General features: G+C 30.6%; 2 protein-coding genes across 2 annotated transcripts; both read right to left on the reverse strand.

Moving 5' to 3' along the window:
- Positions 1–1,516: 1,516 nt before the first annotated feature.
- LOC114403747 (protein DETOXIFICATION 12-like) lies at positions 1,517–4,402 on the reverse strand. The gene is made up of 7 exons (XM_028366894.1): positions 3,868–4,402; positions 3,088–3,632; positions 2,902–2,988; positions 2,701–2,757; positions 2,338–2,576; positions 2,053–2,258; positions 1,517–1,776 (listed from the first exon to the last, which is right to left on the reverse strand). Exons 1-7 carry the CDS (start codon positions 4,114–4,116, stop codon positions 1,714–1,716), a joined length of 1,446 nt encoding a protein of 481 aa, XP_028222695.1. The 5' UTR covers positions 4,117–4,402; the 3' UTR covers positions 1,517–1,713.
- A 961-nt stretch (positions 4,403–5,363) lies between these two features.
- Positions 5,364–9,775, reverse strand: LOC114403748 (protein DETOXIFICATION 12-like). Its single transcript, XM_028366895.1, has 7 exons — positions 9,435–9,775; positions 7,139–7,683; positions 6,899–6,985; positions 6,673–6,729; positions 6,323–6,561; positions 6,032–6,237; positions 5,364–5,723 (listed from the first exon to the last, which is right to left on the reverse strand). Exons 1-7 carry the CDS (start codon positions 9,666–9,668, stop codon positions 5,661–5,663), a joined length of 1,431 nt encoding a protein of 476 aa, XP_028222696.1. The 5' UTR covers positions 9,669–9,775; the 3' UTR covers positions 5,364–5,660.
- Positions 9,776–17,670: the final 7,895 nt, after the last annotated feature.

The raw sequence follows: 17,670 nt of genomic DNA on the forward strand, positions 1-17,670 counted from the left end.
GAAAAATATATTAAAAAAATATATATATTTCGTGTGTTTTGTTGATATCATTCAAATTTGCAGGAATGTGAATTACTAAATATTATTAATATTGTTTCGTCCAAAGTATGAAAGGTGATGGTTCAAATTTTACTAACCAAGTTGTCTCAAGGTTTCACTCATTAATCATCACATGAATACAAAAACAACAGTATCTCTTCTCATTGGAGCTGTCAAGATGGGTACGATTTAATGGGTTGGTCCAATGGCCCATCAGGCTAGGCCAGATCGGGCTGTAAAAAAACTTGGCCTAAAAAACTTGACCATTTTAATAATTGCACTTAGGTTTTGTTTTGTTAGTAGTATGATAGTTTCAAAACCAAACCATTACATTTTGTTATTAGTATGAGAGTTTCAAAACCAAACCACACCATGCAACACCAGACAGAATACCTCCAAGAACGCAATATTTTCTTCTTATAATGTTTTACTTTTTGTTTTTAATATTTTATGTTTGATTTTGAATAGTAAAATTCTCATGGAACTACTCAAGTTTAATTTTTGATGAAAATAATTGTTCGTTAGACTTTACTGACTTTTTGATTGAAGTCTGAATGATTCAGGTCTCTCTCCTCTAATAATCCGGAGAGTTAAGAGGAAAAAAAAAATCTCATAGATACACCAAATTATATTTTCCAACTTATTGTCTCTTCTTGAGTTTTGGCGGAACAACTGAAACCGTTATTAAGGGATCTTGATAGCAACACTACCATGGGCACGGAATATTCCACCACTTATTGCTAAAATATCTTTCTGTTGTAACAAACTTCATCCAATTCTGTTATTAGGTAGCAAGTAGGGGTACAGTCGGCCAATGATTGGCTACTGCAATTCTTATTCTTATCTGTATTTGCCTATAAATACCTTGGATGAATGAGAAAGAAGCAGAACAATTATCGCCATTTCCTTATTTTACTGCATTAGCTTAGTTACCTTAGTATAGCAATCCTAACAGTTCTTGCCTCAAATTTTTCTTTTCAGGAATATTCGATGGATTTTGCACATGTAAGTATTTAAAGTAGTATAAGTTTTTTTTTACTCTATTATTTATTACACTCTAAATTATATTCAACTTGAATTTGATCTAGATAATTGAATAGCCAATAAAATTTTTTATGTATAGTTGACCTCACACGAGATTCCTTGTATTTATTGATGTTAAATAGCAAAACTCAAATTCAATTAGTATTTACATTTAGCATAGAAAAGAATAGTGTTTACATTTACATTTTAGTTTATCAATATTTGCTTGACAAATCCGCAAATCTGCTCGATTATATTGTACTTATTCCCAACTAAAAAATGCAACATGTATGTATCATTTCAAACTATTTTTTTGGTGCAACATTATTTAAAACTATTGTTTTTTAATTGGAAGTATCTATAATTAATTATTTGTTATATTATACACGAGGATTTTAATGGAAATTGAAGTGATGCTCGTGCGTGAATTTATCCATATGCTTTTCACTCCACGTTACAGAACCTTAACCAAAATTGGATTGAGAAAAAATAACATATCAATATTCTTACACTTGTCCTTTTATGAAAACATTTTGTTCCTCTAACTCTTTAAGCAACTGAAAAATTTGATGTTTTCTGCAACCAAAGCTAGATGTTTTACCAATACCCAACTAAACAAGCTAACAACTTTAAAGAATCTTCTCCATTTGCTTAAACTAATCCATCTTCTACAGAAAAACTTCTCTGAAATATCCTTTCCCTTGCTTTAATTGCCTGCAATCTCAGACATTCGACAAATGAGTACATTTCAGTTAGTGGTACATGTGAGCTCTAAAAAAACGTATTGTAATACATGTTCAAAACTGAATCTTAAAAAGATTGCATGGGTTAAGATGCTACTTTTCTTTGACTATAGAGATGATTTCTCTAGCTTAAACTTTAAATTCAAAAAAAAATTATTTGATATATGAGAAAATATAACATTGAGAAAATGATTTTTTTAGACTGTGCCAAGTGCAGAGCCATAAAGACTTGGAAGTGGAGGCAAACCTGTTTTTCCCAGTTTGTACAACTTGTGATGAGAGATAGCATAATTGTTTGGCAGAAGGCACCAGTCAGTATTCCAATCCAAAGGCCTTTTCCTCTTAATTGTAGCCAGAAACCCAATATGGCAGCCATTGGAATTCCCACAACATAATAAGCTCCAAGGTTTACATATGCTCCTATGTGCTGCCACCCACATCCTCTAGCAATACCTATAATGAAGGCATAACTCAGATTCCATTGCTTAAGAAGAGTAATGTGCATTGAAAAATAGTTCAAACAAGAACTAACCTGAAAGGGTACCGTGTAACGTGTCTACTATAACAGATATACTTAAAAGAGGAACCATATCTGTGACATAATCCACCACATCCTGCTCATTGCTAAATACATAACCTAAAACCTGCCTGCTAGCAAAAATGATTGAGCTCACCAGAATGGCCTCAGAAACTGCTAGAGTCATGGCAGCAGAAACAGATACTCGTGCTGATTGTGGACTTCCAGCTCCTAATGCATTTGAAACTCTAGTGCTGAACAACCCGCCCAAAAGAGAAACCAATCAGAAAGAGGAAAAAATTCATTTACTATAATATCATTCTACATGAATACGAATATGCACAAATTGATGAGCTTAGGACTTGTGTGAATCAAAACCTTGCTGCTGAGCCAATTGCTTCTGGGATTGTGTAGATAGTTGTGATGATGGATAAACTGGTCAGAACATAGTTAACAATAACAACAAATTAGCAACACTTGCATGAATGGAAATCAAAATTTGGCTGAGTAACAATTTCAACACAGATTTTAAAACACAAAGCCATTCATGTCTGAAGGACTAGGATAAGTTGTACATACCATATGGATAAGACTGAAGTTTCAAGCTCTGGATTTGGTAGAAGACCAGAAAGCAAGGTTAGCAGCTCAAATGACCACCACTCAAGGCTGCAACGATCAAATAAGTAAGAAACATACCATGGTTGAAAATTAAATGGGAAATAAAAACACAACACAAAAGATAAAATATAAGAGGAAGAAACTCACCAAACCATTCCAGCTGAAGGAATAGCATAGGTGAAGAATTCACCAATCCCATGGAATAGTTCCATTGAAATTGGGACTCGAGTCCTTTCACATTCAGTAGAGAATTTCATATATAAGCCAAGTAAAATCACATTCAGCCAGTATGAAGTACCAATTGAAAATGCTGCTCCCAAGTTACCAAATCCAGATTTAAAGACCATTAACCAACTGAAAGCCACATGGAAGCAAAGAGTAATGGAGGAACTTATGACAAGGGGACTGATCAAACTTTGCATCAAAAAGAATCGAATCAAGGCCTGAAGTGTTGCATAAGCAAAGAGAGCAGGGATCATGCACAAAGCAAATTTTCCAGCTTCTTGTGAAATCGAAGGGTCTTGGCCAAGAAATATGAGTATCTTCTCCAAGTAGACCCAGAAAAGAGTCAGAGGAAGACAAGCTAAAGTAAGAGAGACAATAGCAGTGTATATTTGAACACCAAATTTTCGATATTGCTGTGCTCCATATGCTTGCCCACATTGAGTTTCCAGTGCACATGACATTCCAAACTGTTTGACATGTACAAAAAAGACAAAGTGCAATTAATTCTTATAATTTTTTTAGAGACCATAGGTATCTTCACATAAGAGAATCCTACTCGAACTTAAGCCATTTTGTGTTTTAATTCATCTTCATCTCTTTTGTTTTTAATAATTTTCCATCCTTTGATAATTTGGGTTCAATGCAGTAGTAGGTCTCAAAGCTTAAGAAGAAAGCAGTGAGATGGGAAAGGAAGAGACTTACAATAAGACTGAAGCCAGAGACAGCACAGAGAGAGATGGCAATGGCTGTGCTAGAGAGAGCAAGCTTACCCAAGTGACCAACCATCATCATTGAAATAATCTGTAGAAAATACTGTGACAAAGTCACAGTAATCATAGGAGCTGCTAGATAACCCACTCTTTTCATTTCCTGAGAAAAGACAGTCCATGTTATGGCTGAAGCTGAAGGATTCTCCGGCTCTGAGTCCTTATCTAAGAGACTATTTTCCATATCCTCTCCAAAGGGTCACAGAATCACTGCACCTTGTCGAAACTGGTAGAAATAATGGCAGGGCTTTGGTGTTTTGTATGCTAAAAGGTTTAAATATTTACAAGTGGCAGCAGCAGTAGTTCTTCCAAGGTTTAAATATTTGTTTCAATAATGACTGTCTCGGAGTCTCTCATGGGCTTCCCCCTCTTATGTAGACGGAACAATATTTCAAGTAAATTTTAAAATTTAAAATCATTCCATCTAATCTAATTTAATCTAAATTTTAATTTTGATTTCTTATAATTTTAAATCTACAATTTTAATTTTTTTATTTTTAAATTAAGACAATTTTGTCAGAACTGTACATATAGTGTTCAGGTAAAGTTTAAGAGTATTAAATAATAATTATAACACATGGAAATTTATAACATGATGTTTAAATTGCTGTTATAAATAAAATTCATGTGATTTTTATTTTAGATTTAATTGTAATTTTGGTTTTTAAGGTTTAGCAAAGAGTAATTTTAGTTCCTGTGTGGTTTCAATTTATCAAATTAAATCTCATGCTTTTTAAATTAATGAAATTTAGTTCTTGCATGTTAGAGATCATATAATACTGACATGCGGACTTGATAATTGGAGTTTGGCAATTGAGGAAGAAGTGTTAAAGGCGGGATTTGATTTTATTACCCTATTCTTAAACATCATGCATATCAACATTACTAGCAAACTTAATTTATCTGATATATGTATGAAAAATATACGTTTTACTGTCTTTTTTTATCCCTAATCTTTTTTAATTTAAGTTTATAGTTACTAATCTAAATTTTGATCCGTCAAAAGTCTCTTATCATTTTTAGTTTCTGCGGTAAAATAACAATGAATTAATGACATGTGAATGATGCCGATCTTTCAAATACTTGTTATGTTATTAAAGAATTTAACGAGATAATTACATGTATTTTTTTTTTCAATTATGTTTTCAAGTCCTGATGAACTCGTCTGCTATAATCAACTATTCAGAAAGAAGGTGAAGAATTAATACTATAATTTACCCAAAAATTACATTTAAATTAAAATATAATAAGAATTAAAATAATTTATTTTTATTCCTTTACTCGGGTTTATACTTTGGAATTTAAATAATTTTGACATTGTATTTTTTATTTTTTATTTATAAGTTGAGAGAAAAATTAGTTGGGAGTCAAAAATACCTACTAATTATACAAAAAAGAAAAGGTTAAATGTATAAGACGGGAACTATCAAGGATCGGCAATTAAATGAAACAGTTTTTTTTAGGGAAAATGAAACAGAGTTGAATAGCTCAAAATGACATTTTGCATTCCAAGCAGCACAACGCTAGTATAGCAAACATTGCTAAACGTTTATCATGTTATCATGACCAAAAATGCTACGATATTCTCCACGGAGGTATAAGCTCATATAGCTAACCACCTCAAAAAGCCAAAAACTCATTTCTTATAATGAATGGAGTAAACTCCTACTCAGTCACGGAGAATAGTCATCTTTAGAAAATTGGCCTTTAATTAAGAGCTTGTCATACTCATACCAATATATTGTCAGCAGAAAATTGATCATCAAATAACCTCTTTCTTGCCTTGATTGCCTGCATAGTAAAACAAAACAATTGAAACAAAATGTCTAAAAGGGATACTACCTTCACAAGGGCTTTAAGATTTACTAAAGCAAAAAAGTGGCTGAAAGAAGATGAACTAGTATACTTTATTATCCTTTTAACTTCGTGCGACCAAACATAACAAAATTGAAGTTTTATGACGAGAAATGTTAACAACATATTAATACACTCTTTTGGACTCACTTTGTTATTAGTTAGAATTTATTAGAAACTAAGAATGTATATAAAAAAAGTTTGTTAGTAACACTCCTGGAGAATACAAAGATTAGAGGGTATACCTGCTTTTCCCAATTTATGCAACCTGTTATGATAGAAAGTAGAAGAGTTTGAACAAAAGCACCACTTTGTATACCAATCCAAAGTCCTTGTCCTCCCAGTCTCACCAAAAATGCCAATAAGGCAGCCATTGGAATCCCACAAAGGTAGAAGGCCCCTAGATTGACAAAAACCCCTAAATGTTGCCATCCACAACCTCTAGCAATCCCTGAACCAAAGAATTAAACAAATTGAGAGAAAGCTTTTCTTCTATATAGAATTTAGTTTAGGATAGCCATTGAGAGAAAGATTACCTGTGAGAACACCTTGTATGCTGTCTAGTATAATAGATATACATACCAGAGGAGCCATGACAGTGACATAATCAATAACTTCCTTCTCATTGCTGAAAATATAACCATAAACATTGCGGCAGGCAAAGAGTGTTGCGCTTACTATACTTGTCTCAATTACTGCAAGAGACATTGCTGCTAACACGGCAACACGTGCAGCATGTGAATTCCCAGCTCCTAGTTCATTTGAAACCCTTGTGCTATAATCAGAGAGGAGAAAAGATAATTAGTTTAGATGCATGCTTAAGGTAGCTAGGTTGTGTAACATGTAAAGTGTAAATTATGTAGAATGAGTATGTCTATGATGTAACCTTGCTGCAGCACCAATTCCAAAGGGAATCATATAGAGAGTTGAAATGGTGTTTAGACTGTGGAAAAATGACAAAAAAAATTAGTTCTATCACATCAATTTATAAAATCTTAGAAATTGAAGATTGGTAGCAAAATGAAATTGTAGATCATGAGTTTCGGTTTATAAAGGGACCAAAAAGTCTTATATGGGTTATAAAGAAAACCAAAATAATGGAGCATACATACCAAACAGATAGAACTGAAGTTTCAAGTTGTGGATTTGGTAACAGCCCTGACAGCAATACAAGCAGCTCATATGACCACCATTCAAGGCTACCATCATCAACATGAATACAAAAATTATGTTAAATACTAGTTTTGGAAAAACAATACAATACATTATAGAAAATTTGTTGGACAAGGAAACTTTTTGTTATCTGATAACATGAATATGTAGAATATTGATTGAACAGGAAGAATAATCACCAAACCATTACTGCCGAAGGGATAGCAAAACGAAAGAACTCCCACATTCCTTTGAACAGCTCCATAGAAATGGGTGCGCGGGTTTTTGCACATGCAGAAGAGTATCTCATGTACAATCCAAGAAAAATCACATTTGACCATATTGAAATGCTCACTGCCAATGCTCCACCAACATTACTCAGTCTTGTCTTGAATACCAAGGCCCAACAAAGAGGTACATGAATAATGAGTGTGACACAAGAACTTGCAAACATGGGAAGAAGCAAACTTTGGACTTGGAAATATCGAACTAACGGCTGAAGAATTGCATATGCAAAAAGTGCTGGAACAAGCCAAATTGTGAACTTCCCTGCTTCATGCGAAATTAAAGGGTCCTGGCCTATGAAAACTAGTATGCTTTCCATGTTGATCCAAAGGATAGACACGGGAATAGAAACCAATATGAGAGAGAATATAGCAGTGTATGTTTGCATTCCAATTCTTTGATATTGTTGAGCTCCATAAGCCTGTCCACAAATTGTTTCCAGTCCACTAGCCATTCCCATCTGTTAGCATATGCAATTTATCAATGCCCTAAGTTACAAGGGAAGAAAATAATGATGATTTTTAGCAGGATAACATGCTTGACATAGCTTTTTTATTTTTATTTTTTAAACGCTTGTAAGTTGATTTTTTTTTTTAATTTTAGTTCATGTTTGCATTTTGTTAATTCGGATCGTCCTAAAACATTTTGTTTCTTTTTTAAACACGAATTTATGGAACTATAAATAAAAAAAATTAGAATCTTAAAAACTAAACTTAAAAAAACACAAACTTATAAGAATTAAAAATAAAAAATAAAAAACTTTCAAAAACTAAAATTAGAAAAATAATAAACTTACATAGACTTAAAAAAAATACTAACTTACTTGAACTAAATACATATTTAATACTTAAGAATTTGATGAATAAATACTTATGTATATGCTATTTCTATAATTAAAAAAGAAATTACACTAAAAAACTTTCTAAAAGTGACAAAAGACAATTTAGTTTCATAAATTATTCTTCTATAAAAAGGTTAATAAACATGTCATGAGTTATTTTTACAAGCACGATCTCTTAAATATTTGTCTAGGTACTGATCTCATCACTTAAGGTTAAATGCATGAATCTGTTGAAAAGGTAAGCAACTTTTACATATGCAATAGAACATTCTGTCATCTTTTTAATATTAATATCAATGGCAAACTAGAGCAAAGACCGCATTTTCCTGTGCTGCTACAGTCTCACATGTGATGGTGCTTCTGGTCGGCCTAGTGCAATGAGTCAAACACAATGTTCGGCGGACATTCTGGTATAGCGTGAGAGAGAGAAAGGAATAGTGATAAAAAAAATGCTAGAAATACATTTTTATTAATATATTTTATTATTGTTTCAAATTATTGAAAATTTGTAAGCCTTATTTTTTTATTTAGTGAGCTCCCCTTATAATTATAAATAAATTTAAAAAATGTGTTAGAAAAATATATTATTAATACTTTTTATAAGATGGACGATATGACGTAATAAAATCATAAAAATACAAAAAAAAAATGTGAAATGGGTGCTTATATTTACAGTGTGCATTTCTTTTTTAGTTCAATTTTTTCTCATAAATACACTTTTATTTTTATTTTTAATATCAGTCTGTTAATAAATTATATCATTAACATATTTTAAGATAATTTTTAATTATAACTTACTCATGTATTTATATTAAAAATATATATATGCTAACAAATTCATATATGTAAACAACAGTGACTCATTGCACATAAAATTAATATATCTAAATTTTAAATTCCTTTTTCGTTTAACATATGTTTAATTTTCTTCTACTAGTACATCATATATTTAAATATTTTTTGTTAAACTTATTATTTATTAAAAATTAGATAGATCCTCCCCTTTATCCACTTCTGGATCCGTCCTGTATAAAAGAACTGTAGTGCCCACTAGAAAGGTACAAGTCAGAGAATCACGTCGAATCATTAAAAATGTTGGTATACGTTTTAATTAGTCATTAACATCCTTGTGTACTCAATAGTCGACAAAATGCCGTGTTTTTAAAGTAATAAAAAAAATCCCCATAAATTAAGTGAATAAATTTTTTATGAAGACTTAAAAAAAGAGAATATGATGTATTTTCCAAGTGAAATGTTACTCAAACCTAAAGGTAATAAGGAAATAATGAGAGAAGAAGCTAGCCATGGAGCAAACTTTAGAAGAAATGAGTGATATGCAAAATAAAAGAAGTGTAAGAGTAGGAGCTTACATGAAGACTGAAACCAGTGACCCCTGATAGGGAAATGGCTAAGGCAGCGCTAGAGAGATAGAGTTCACCTAAATGACCAACTATCATGGTTGACACAACTTGCAACAAATATTGGGAAGAAACCACTGCCACCATAGGCCCTGCTATTTCACAGATCCTTCTCATTTCTTCACTATAAACACCCCATCTTACTACTCTATCTTCTTCATGTTTTTTTACTAGACTTTCTTCCATGATCTTTTTCTCTTTTCGATCACGAACGGACTTAGCTAGCTAGAGAAAGAGAAACAAAGAAACGAAAGAAACAAGACCTTCTTTCTTTGTTTGATTTGGTCCTCCTTCGGGGTTGGAAACTTGTTTTTATACCATATTTTTGCATTTTTCTTTTTTCGTTTACTTTCTATTTATTATATATTATGTGCGATCCACGAGCGTCGATACAAAATTGTGGGATTTAAATATGACTGAACACTCTGACCTCTCAGATATCTACTTACTCTTCCAAATCATGACTAAAAGAATCCCCTGTTAAAGTTATCTTGTACTTTTCAAAATTGTTTTTATACCATATTTGTTCTTTTTATTAGAATTTAGAAATTGATTTTTTTGTGTTGGTTATGCTAGATGATAAGATATTTTAATTAATTTTTTTTATTATTTAAAAGATTTATTTGATTATTTAATAAATTTGTTTTTAAAATGTTAGTTTTTTAAATTTTATTTTTAATATATTTATCAAATATTTTAATAATTTTTTAAAATAAATTATGATTTTATTATTTTATGTTATTTTATATTTTTAACTATCTTATCGATTAATTTTATAAAAAATTTATAATTTAATAAACTAATTTTTTAATTTCTAATTAATAATTTTTAATTTTCACTTACCCACTAATTTTTTAACTTATAATTAATTTTTTTAATTTTTAAATAATTTTTCACCGAATGTTGACTAACATAGTCTTTCTCTTTCTTCTTTTCATGATTCTAGTATAATTTTGAAGTGATTGGAAAATTCGTACCACCTGCTTTCTTAACTTTTGCTTTCATTTAATATTATTTTATGTGGCGACATATCTTTACATTTTAATGATTATGTCATTATATTTAATTAAAATTATCTTCATCTCATGAATCATGATGATGATATGAGAACTTAATTTTTTTAGTTTATTGTTACATGAATTAATTAAATCTAATGATATAAATAAATTAATTATATTTAATAATATAATTTTATTAAAAATAATTAAATTAAATAATAAAACAAAAATAATTATATTTAATAATATAATTTTTAAAAAAAATAAAAAACAAAATTATAAAATTTAATTTAATAAATAAGTAATTTTAAAATTAATTAAAAATTATATAATATAATATTTATATTCTATAATATTTTAAATTAGAAAAAAAAAACAAAAATAAGAAGAGTGTATTCATAAAAAAAAAACCTTATCAATATGATTTGCTCTTAATCACCTTTCAATTAGGATAAGTATGGTTGTGTAAAAGAGAAAAATATAAAAAAATTAAAAATAAATATTTAAATTTAAGTAATGTTATAGAAGTGTGAGACTCATAAAAATTTAAAAAAAATTCTTCATTTCCTAATAATTTGAACACAATCAAACCGTCCATTAGGGTTAAATCAATAAATTTTGAATTTCAAAATGCCACTTTTAATGTAAAAAAAACGTGAAATGAATAATTTTTATAAGTTTAATAAATTAAGAATAAATATATGAAATATTTTATATTCTAGATTATTTTACATAAACTCTATTACTGGACAAAGGCAATTAATTGCCAGTTACGTCTCTATAAATATAATAATAGGTATATGTGTTGGATTTTGCTCTTCCTTATTTGATAGCGAAAGAGTGAGAAGAAGGACAACCAGATTTTACCCTCAGCTCATTTGTCTTATACGCTTGTCGCTATCATTTTACACGAGATCAAATAATTCTGGTTTTTTTATAAAAAAAAATTATACTTTTTTTTATCTCTTTCATTCTTTTTATTTCCTCCTTGCTTATCTATATTTGACAAAGTTTATGAAATAGATGTGGAATTTGGTATAGCGGCGGGCTGCGTATGGATTCTTACGAAATGACAAGTTCAAAGTATTCAAATTCATTCTAAGTTTTAGTCTTTATGCCATAAAACAATAAATTTTAGTCCTTGCACTTACATAAAAAAAAAGGTTTGGTAACAAGTTTTAGTGACGTAAAAAACTATTACAAAAATCTTTTCACGGAGATAAATTGGCACAAAAAATTGTTTAAAGACTATTTTTTTTTAAAAAAAAAAATAAAGACAAGTATAGGAATCAATTGAAAACATAAACAAAATGATAGTCATAAGAACATATGTTGGCAGTTAACCTTAATTTTTTTTTCAGAGCACAAATATATTTTTTACTATAGATAACTTGTCCGAATGCACAAGATGGACAGCAAAATTTTGATTAAATTAAAACAACTTCACATCAATTAATTAACATGGTTAATAGTTGATAACCTTTATCCTCTTAAAATATATTTAGACTTTCAATTTTCAATATCAGTACTCTAAACGAATCTCAATACTTTTGAGTTTTGATTCATTCTTGACTGAATACTAATTAAGAGCACTAAAAATTTCTTAGAATGCATTATTTTCATTATTTCATCATTTATTTTTTTCTACGGTTTTTATCATCCGTCATCGACATCCATTGAAAGTTTGTAAGCTTTAATGACCATAGTTAATTTCCTTTTCCGTCTTACCTAGTTTAGTTTTTATTCAAAATTTTGAGAATAGAACGATTCTCAAACACGTCTTTAATTAAAGAACATTTGCTTTGCAAAAAAATAATTATTAGCAATGAAAATAAAAATCTAATTTAATGAAATATGAAATCACTCATCTCACCTTTTGTACGGAAATGATGATTTCAAACCTTATAAAATTTTGATACATAGTAATTTTATTTATTTATTTACTATTTTAACAACAGACGAATACCTGATCCATAAAATACAGCATAAAAACGAAATGACAGTTCTGAGTGCCATTCGTAATATTAGAGTATAGAATTCAAAAGGCTTTAGAGAAAAAAGAAGTCTGGAATAGAACTAAAGTGACTTTCAAATTAAATTGTATTTTAAACACGGGATTCTTTTTGGTCCCCGAATAACTATGCTTATATTTAGAAGTAGATGATAATAAGTGATGTTAGGACATTAGTTTAAAAAATAAAAGAAAAAAATGATTGAAATGCACAAAATTATGATATTCATAATTTGTTTTACGTATTCATATGATCTTTATAATAAATATTTTTTTTTAATTTCTTAACTAATGTTTTAAGACATATGTTGTCAAAGACCCATGTATTCATATTTTCTGATAAAGTTTACAAACAAACAATGATAAGATTATGTTAGAACAAAGGAAAAAATGGATGAAAATTTGAAAAAAAAAAAAGACTTTAAGTCTCATATAGTTCAAGATAAACACTTGAACAGTGTTTTACTCTTTATATATAAAGAGTCTCTTTTCTCATTTTTTCTTGTTCAAGTTGAGAAGTATTTTTTCAACTTTTCTTTCTCTCTCTTATATTTCAGTCGATGCATTTTCGGTAAACTTATTTCTCTCTTTTTTTGTCGCTCTAAAACTTCGGTTGACTATAATAATGACTTTTTAAGTCATATAAGAGTAACTTTTGAAGTCATATTTTTCGGTTGGCGTAATTTTTCAAGTCATATTTTCGGGTGGCCGTAGGAGTAACACATTACCTTCTAGGTGGAATTGCCACAACATGGGCATTCTTCTTAGCAAGAATTATTGCAGTTGAATAATAACTAGGAGGATTTGAAAATCATTATGGCATTAAGATTTCCAAGGTTTAGTCAAGACTTAGTTCAAGACCCCACTACTCGTCGTATTCGGTTTGATATTGCTATCGCACATGACTTCGAAAGTCATGATGATATTACTGAGAGTGTCACAAAACGTCTTAAAGAAAGTGACATTATCTGCGACTCAACCACAGTAACTTTTTCGATTTGCCATAAATTATTGTTACAACAGGTTACAGGTTAAGCTGAAGAACCTGAAAAATTCTAATACTCACAAGCAAAGAAGCGTAATTATGGGGAAGTTCAGGCCAAGATTGTGAAGAAAATGACATTACTTTATTTTTGCCAACTTATGTCAGGTCCATATTTATATGGAAAAATACAAATGCAATGGGCATCACATTTCTTTAACTTCAGGTGGGGTAGAATAGTGATCCCTTATGGGAATCTAATGCCTTCCATTCCTGCTGGCATAAAAAATGCTCATATACCAAACAAGATCCCCTGCAGCCAAGTAAGAAAACCAGGCCTCTTACTCATAAAACTTAGAAAATAAGTTAAAAAATATATATGAAGCTCTGGCATCATTTTTGTTGAAAGAAATAAAATTCCTGCCATGCATTGTATTAATCTCTAAAATCAAGAAACCATTTTATGAATGTCCATGAAATTTGTAAAGTCCTTCCAGTTGATCAGGAAGCAACAGTTTGATATCAGTTTATCCTAAATTCCATGATAAAATGCATATAATTACCTTCTCATTCTAAAAGAAGACAAAACAGGGTATTCATAAGAAATTAAATTGTTCTACCATGGTCAGCACACGAAAATCATTAGACCAAAGTAAAAAGGTTTACAGAAGCCTTACACGCAAAGCCATCTTTTGAAGTTTATTCATTGCAGAGAACTGCTTCAGGCGTGATAAAACAGCAGAATCAAGAGGTTCATCTGGTGCAATGTTGTCATCAACAATCCATGGGTGACCTGGCACAGAAAACCACAAAGTGCCACAGCTTTGTACCCTTTCCAATAATTGTGCAAATATTCATACAAATCATGATAGTTGCTTGCCCAATATAAAAGTTAAGTAGACTCAGAGAGTACTTCGTGAACTGTGATCCTTGTTTTTGGATTCCGATCAAGCATTTTTCGAATTAGATCTTTGGCACTGTCTGAAATGCTAGGTCATGGCTCAGACTGGAAATCAAGTCTTCATAGCAAAATCTGTTGGAAAATCCCCTGCTCAGTTTCTGGAGATGACAAAATTTTGTAGAAGTATTATTGGCAATGATGAAGAATGCACATGAAAAAACATCTACAATTTATAATTTAAAGTATAAGTGATATATAGCTGTGCCCAAAATGGTGGCACCCCCTTAATAAGGTGTACAAAACAACACCAGCACTCCATACGTCTGCTTCAGGACCGTAATGAGAGAAAAAAATAGAATTGATTAAATTATATATTTTTGGGAATAAACTATAATCTGTGTATCTAGTAAAACATGAAATTTTCAAGTCAAACCAGCCATTCTTCTTTTTCAGAAAAGAATAATAAATATCCTTGATTCTATTATTATAAATTAATTGTAGTCCTGTGCAAGCTTCCCTACAACAGTAATATGTTAAAATGCAACTTCTCAAATCTATAGATAGTAAAAGTATAGTATATGTTTGTTACATAAAAGCACTTACAAAGCACCAAGCTAATCCTGTATTTCTATATAGATGAATTCTGTTTTTCTGTATTGGACTTACAAATGCACATAAAAGGTTCAAACCAGCACTAAGCTGTAAAAAGATCCAGATTAAAACAATACCTCAACATCACTCAAGACAAGATCAACAAATAGCAAAGAATTAGTTCAAATCATGTCAAAACGCATATTCATGTTAAAACCAGAGCAAAATTGATAATGCACGCCATTTCATTTCCTTCTCAAATTTAACAAATTCACACCCATCCTTAAAAATATCTGCAGAATGCCAGGGTCTATTAGTCCATTTAATTGAAAGCACAGAGAAGTATGGAACCAAGAACTCAACCACCAAAAACAGCACAATTGAGTAATGAAATGGATATTAGCATTAAATAGCAAGCTCCAATTTCTCACTCCATACTTTTTGGTTGTCAATGCAGTTAGACTTGTCTGATTCAGTAGCAAGTTCTTCACCAAGGCTTTCTCCCAACATGAAATAACACAATTTTCGTGGTCTGAATTTAATTAAATTGTTAATACATATAAAACTCACATTTATATGGAGAATAAACGCAAGGGCGCTTCTGACAAAAAAATTCAGCACACCTTTCCTCACTCAATGACTTTAGAGTGCGTTTGGATAGATAATTTTAACGTTTGGAAAATAATTTATTAGAGAATTTAAATTTATGTAATTTTGAATTCATTGTTTGAATATTTTTTGTAAAAAATTTAAAATTTTAGAACTTTAAAACAAAATTTTAAACTATTAAAAATCTCAAATTTCAATTTCCTTTTAAAAGGTGAGAAATTGAAATTCTCTTCTTAAAATCTTCTTCAATAAACATGCTCGTGGAACATCGATCGGGTGTGAGTATAAAAAAACACGTATAACTAGCACACTAACCATATTTTTTTTTTCATTCATTTTTTTTTCACCCTCATAATTTTAATTTTTTTTATCTAAACACAATTTTGAAAATAAAAGAATTTCAATTGAAGTATTTGAAATTCTTAAAATTTAAAATTTCTCCCCCTTCAAACACACTCTTAAAGAAATTGAGTTTTTTTTTTTATAATCAAAAGGAATTTCATTAAAAGAAGGAAAACTAAACTGTAGCACAGCAAAATGCCACTATCCAGTATAGAAGAGTTTGATACAAAGAATATACCAAACTAAACGGAAAAAAAAAAAAAAAAGCAAAGATATACAACTAAAGGACCAATACTTCAAGACAGATAAACCACACAGTGACACATAAAAATAGCTGATGTTAGTTACTTAACGTGCCAAATTGACAAATGGACAGAACTTAACTCAGGGACTAACTTGCTAAGGTGATTAAGGGAGTCTTCTTTCAGGGATATCATTGGGTTTAGCAAGTCCAGAGAGACTAATGTGAAATTGGTGGAATTTTAGGGATGAAAGTAGTGCTTTACTTCTATAAATACTAGAGCCAATATCACTTCACCAGCAAACAGTGGTACATTATGCCAATTTTTTAATGCCCAAATCATAATACAAAAAAAGGAGAAAATTAATAGAACTACTAAAGCACCCCAGCCCCAGAACTTCAAATGCCCTACTGAAGTGCAAAGTTGGGACAGCAGCATGCACATGCAATATTCATACATGAAGAATACAAGTTTGAACACAATTTTTTTATTAAAAGAAGCAATGTAATCTGCATAAGCATGTTCAAAGAAATATTTGTTTGGTACTCCTTGTGGATTTTTTTTTTTTACAATCAACTTGAGCCAAGTGACATGATAAACATCACTATAAGCATCTGCAAGTGAAGGTTTTATATTTTGACAGTAAAAGTGCTAGGTCCCAGGTACAATTTATTTTGATGTTCCTAAAACTAAGTTTATCAATGCACTATATGTCTCATACCTTTGCCACATCTAATTATTCAAACCCAAAAAAATTTACACCACAATACAAATTCATGGCAGCAATTTGGGAATTCCATCAATACAGTTTCTTGTAGTTTTCATTAGGGTCATAAAGCATTCTCTCCAGATTTAAAATCTTGCAACAAAGATTTAAACATGAAGCTTGATTTAGGCTCATTAAGGCTCAAAGTCAATATCTCTCAATGATGAACAAAGAAACCATCTCATATGAACAGCTGCACTTTTCCATTTTCAAGGCCAGGGTCATCTTATAGGGTTTGTATACTTCAGATGAATAAAGAACCCGTCTCACAGAGGCAACTGCACTTTTCCTATTTCAGAATCAGGGTCAACTTTATAGGGTTTATATACCTTTAAACATGCAGCTTGATTTAAAGTCATGCAACAAAACATTTAAACATGCAGCTTGGTTTAGGGTCATTAAGGCTCAAAATTAACATCTCTTTTTTAAAATAAAGAATCCATCTCCGAGGGGCAACTGCACTTTCCGATTTCAAGGTCCACCATTACATACCCTAAATGTTCAAATGAATAATAAAGAATCCATCTCATAGAGGCAACCCACACACTTTCCTGTTTAGAGAGTCGGAGTCAACCTTATACATACCCTAATTTTTCAGGTGATGGATAAAGAATTCACCTAATACATACCCTAATTTTCCAGGTGATGGATAAAGAATTCACCTCAGGCATGGCAACCGCACTTTTTTGTTTTCAAAAAAAAGAATCCATATCTCCAACGGACAACTACACTTTTCTGATTTCAAG

This window comes from Glycine soja, chromosome 20 (genome assembly GCF_004193775.1).
Source record: "Glycine soja cultivar W05 chromosome 20, ASM419377v2, whole genome shotgun sequence".
In the NCBI taxonomy this organism is placed as follows: Eukaryota; Viridiplantae; Streptophyta; class Magnoliopsida; order Fabales; family Fabaceae; genus Glycine; species Glycine soja.

What these genes read in the sequence shown, in the direction of transcription:
- LOC114403748 (XM_028366895.1), bottom strand. Translation starts at nt 9,668, where the DNA reads ATGGAAGAAAGTCTAGTAAAAAAACATGAAGAAGATAGAGTAGTAAGA. An exon ending in CCTTCGGCAGTAATGGTTTG is followed by an intron (nt 6,986 to 7,138) that starts GTGATTATTCTT and finishes TGATGATGGTAG; the next exon opens with CCTTGAATGGTGGTCATATG. An exon ending in CATACAAGGTGTTCTCACAG is followed by an intron (nt 6,238 to 6,322) that starts GTAATCTTTCTC and finishes TCTTTGGTTCAG; the next exon opens with GGATTGCTAGAGGTTGTGGA.
- LOC114403747 (XM_028366894.1), bottom strand. Translation starts at nt 4,116, where the DNA reads ATGGAAAATAGTCTCTTAGATAAGGACTCAGAGCCGGAGAATCCTTCA. An exon ending in CCTTCAGCTGGAATGGTTTG is followed by an intron (nt 2,989 to 3,087) that starts GTGAGTTTCTTC and finishes TGATCGTTGCAG; the next exon opens with CCTTGAGTGGTGGTCATTTG. An exon ending in GTTACACGGTACCCTTTCAG is followed by an intron (nt 2,259 to 2,337) that starts GTTAGTTCTTGT and finishes CCTTCATTATAG; the next exon opens with GTATTGCTAGAGGATGTGGG.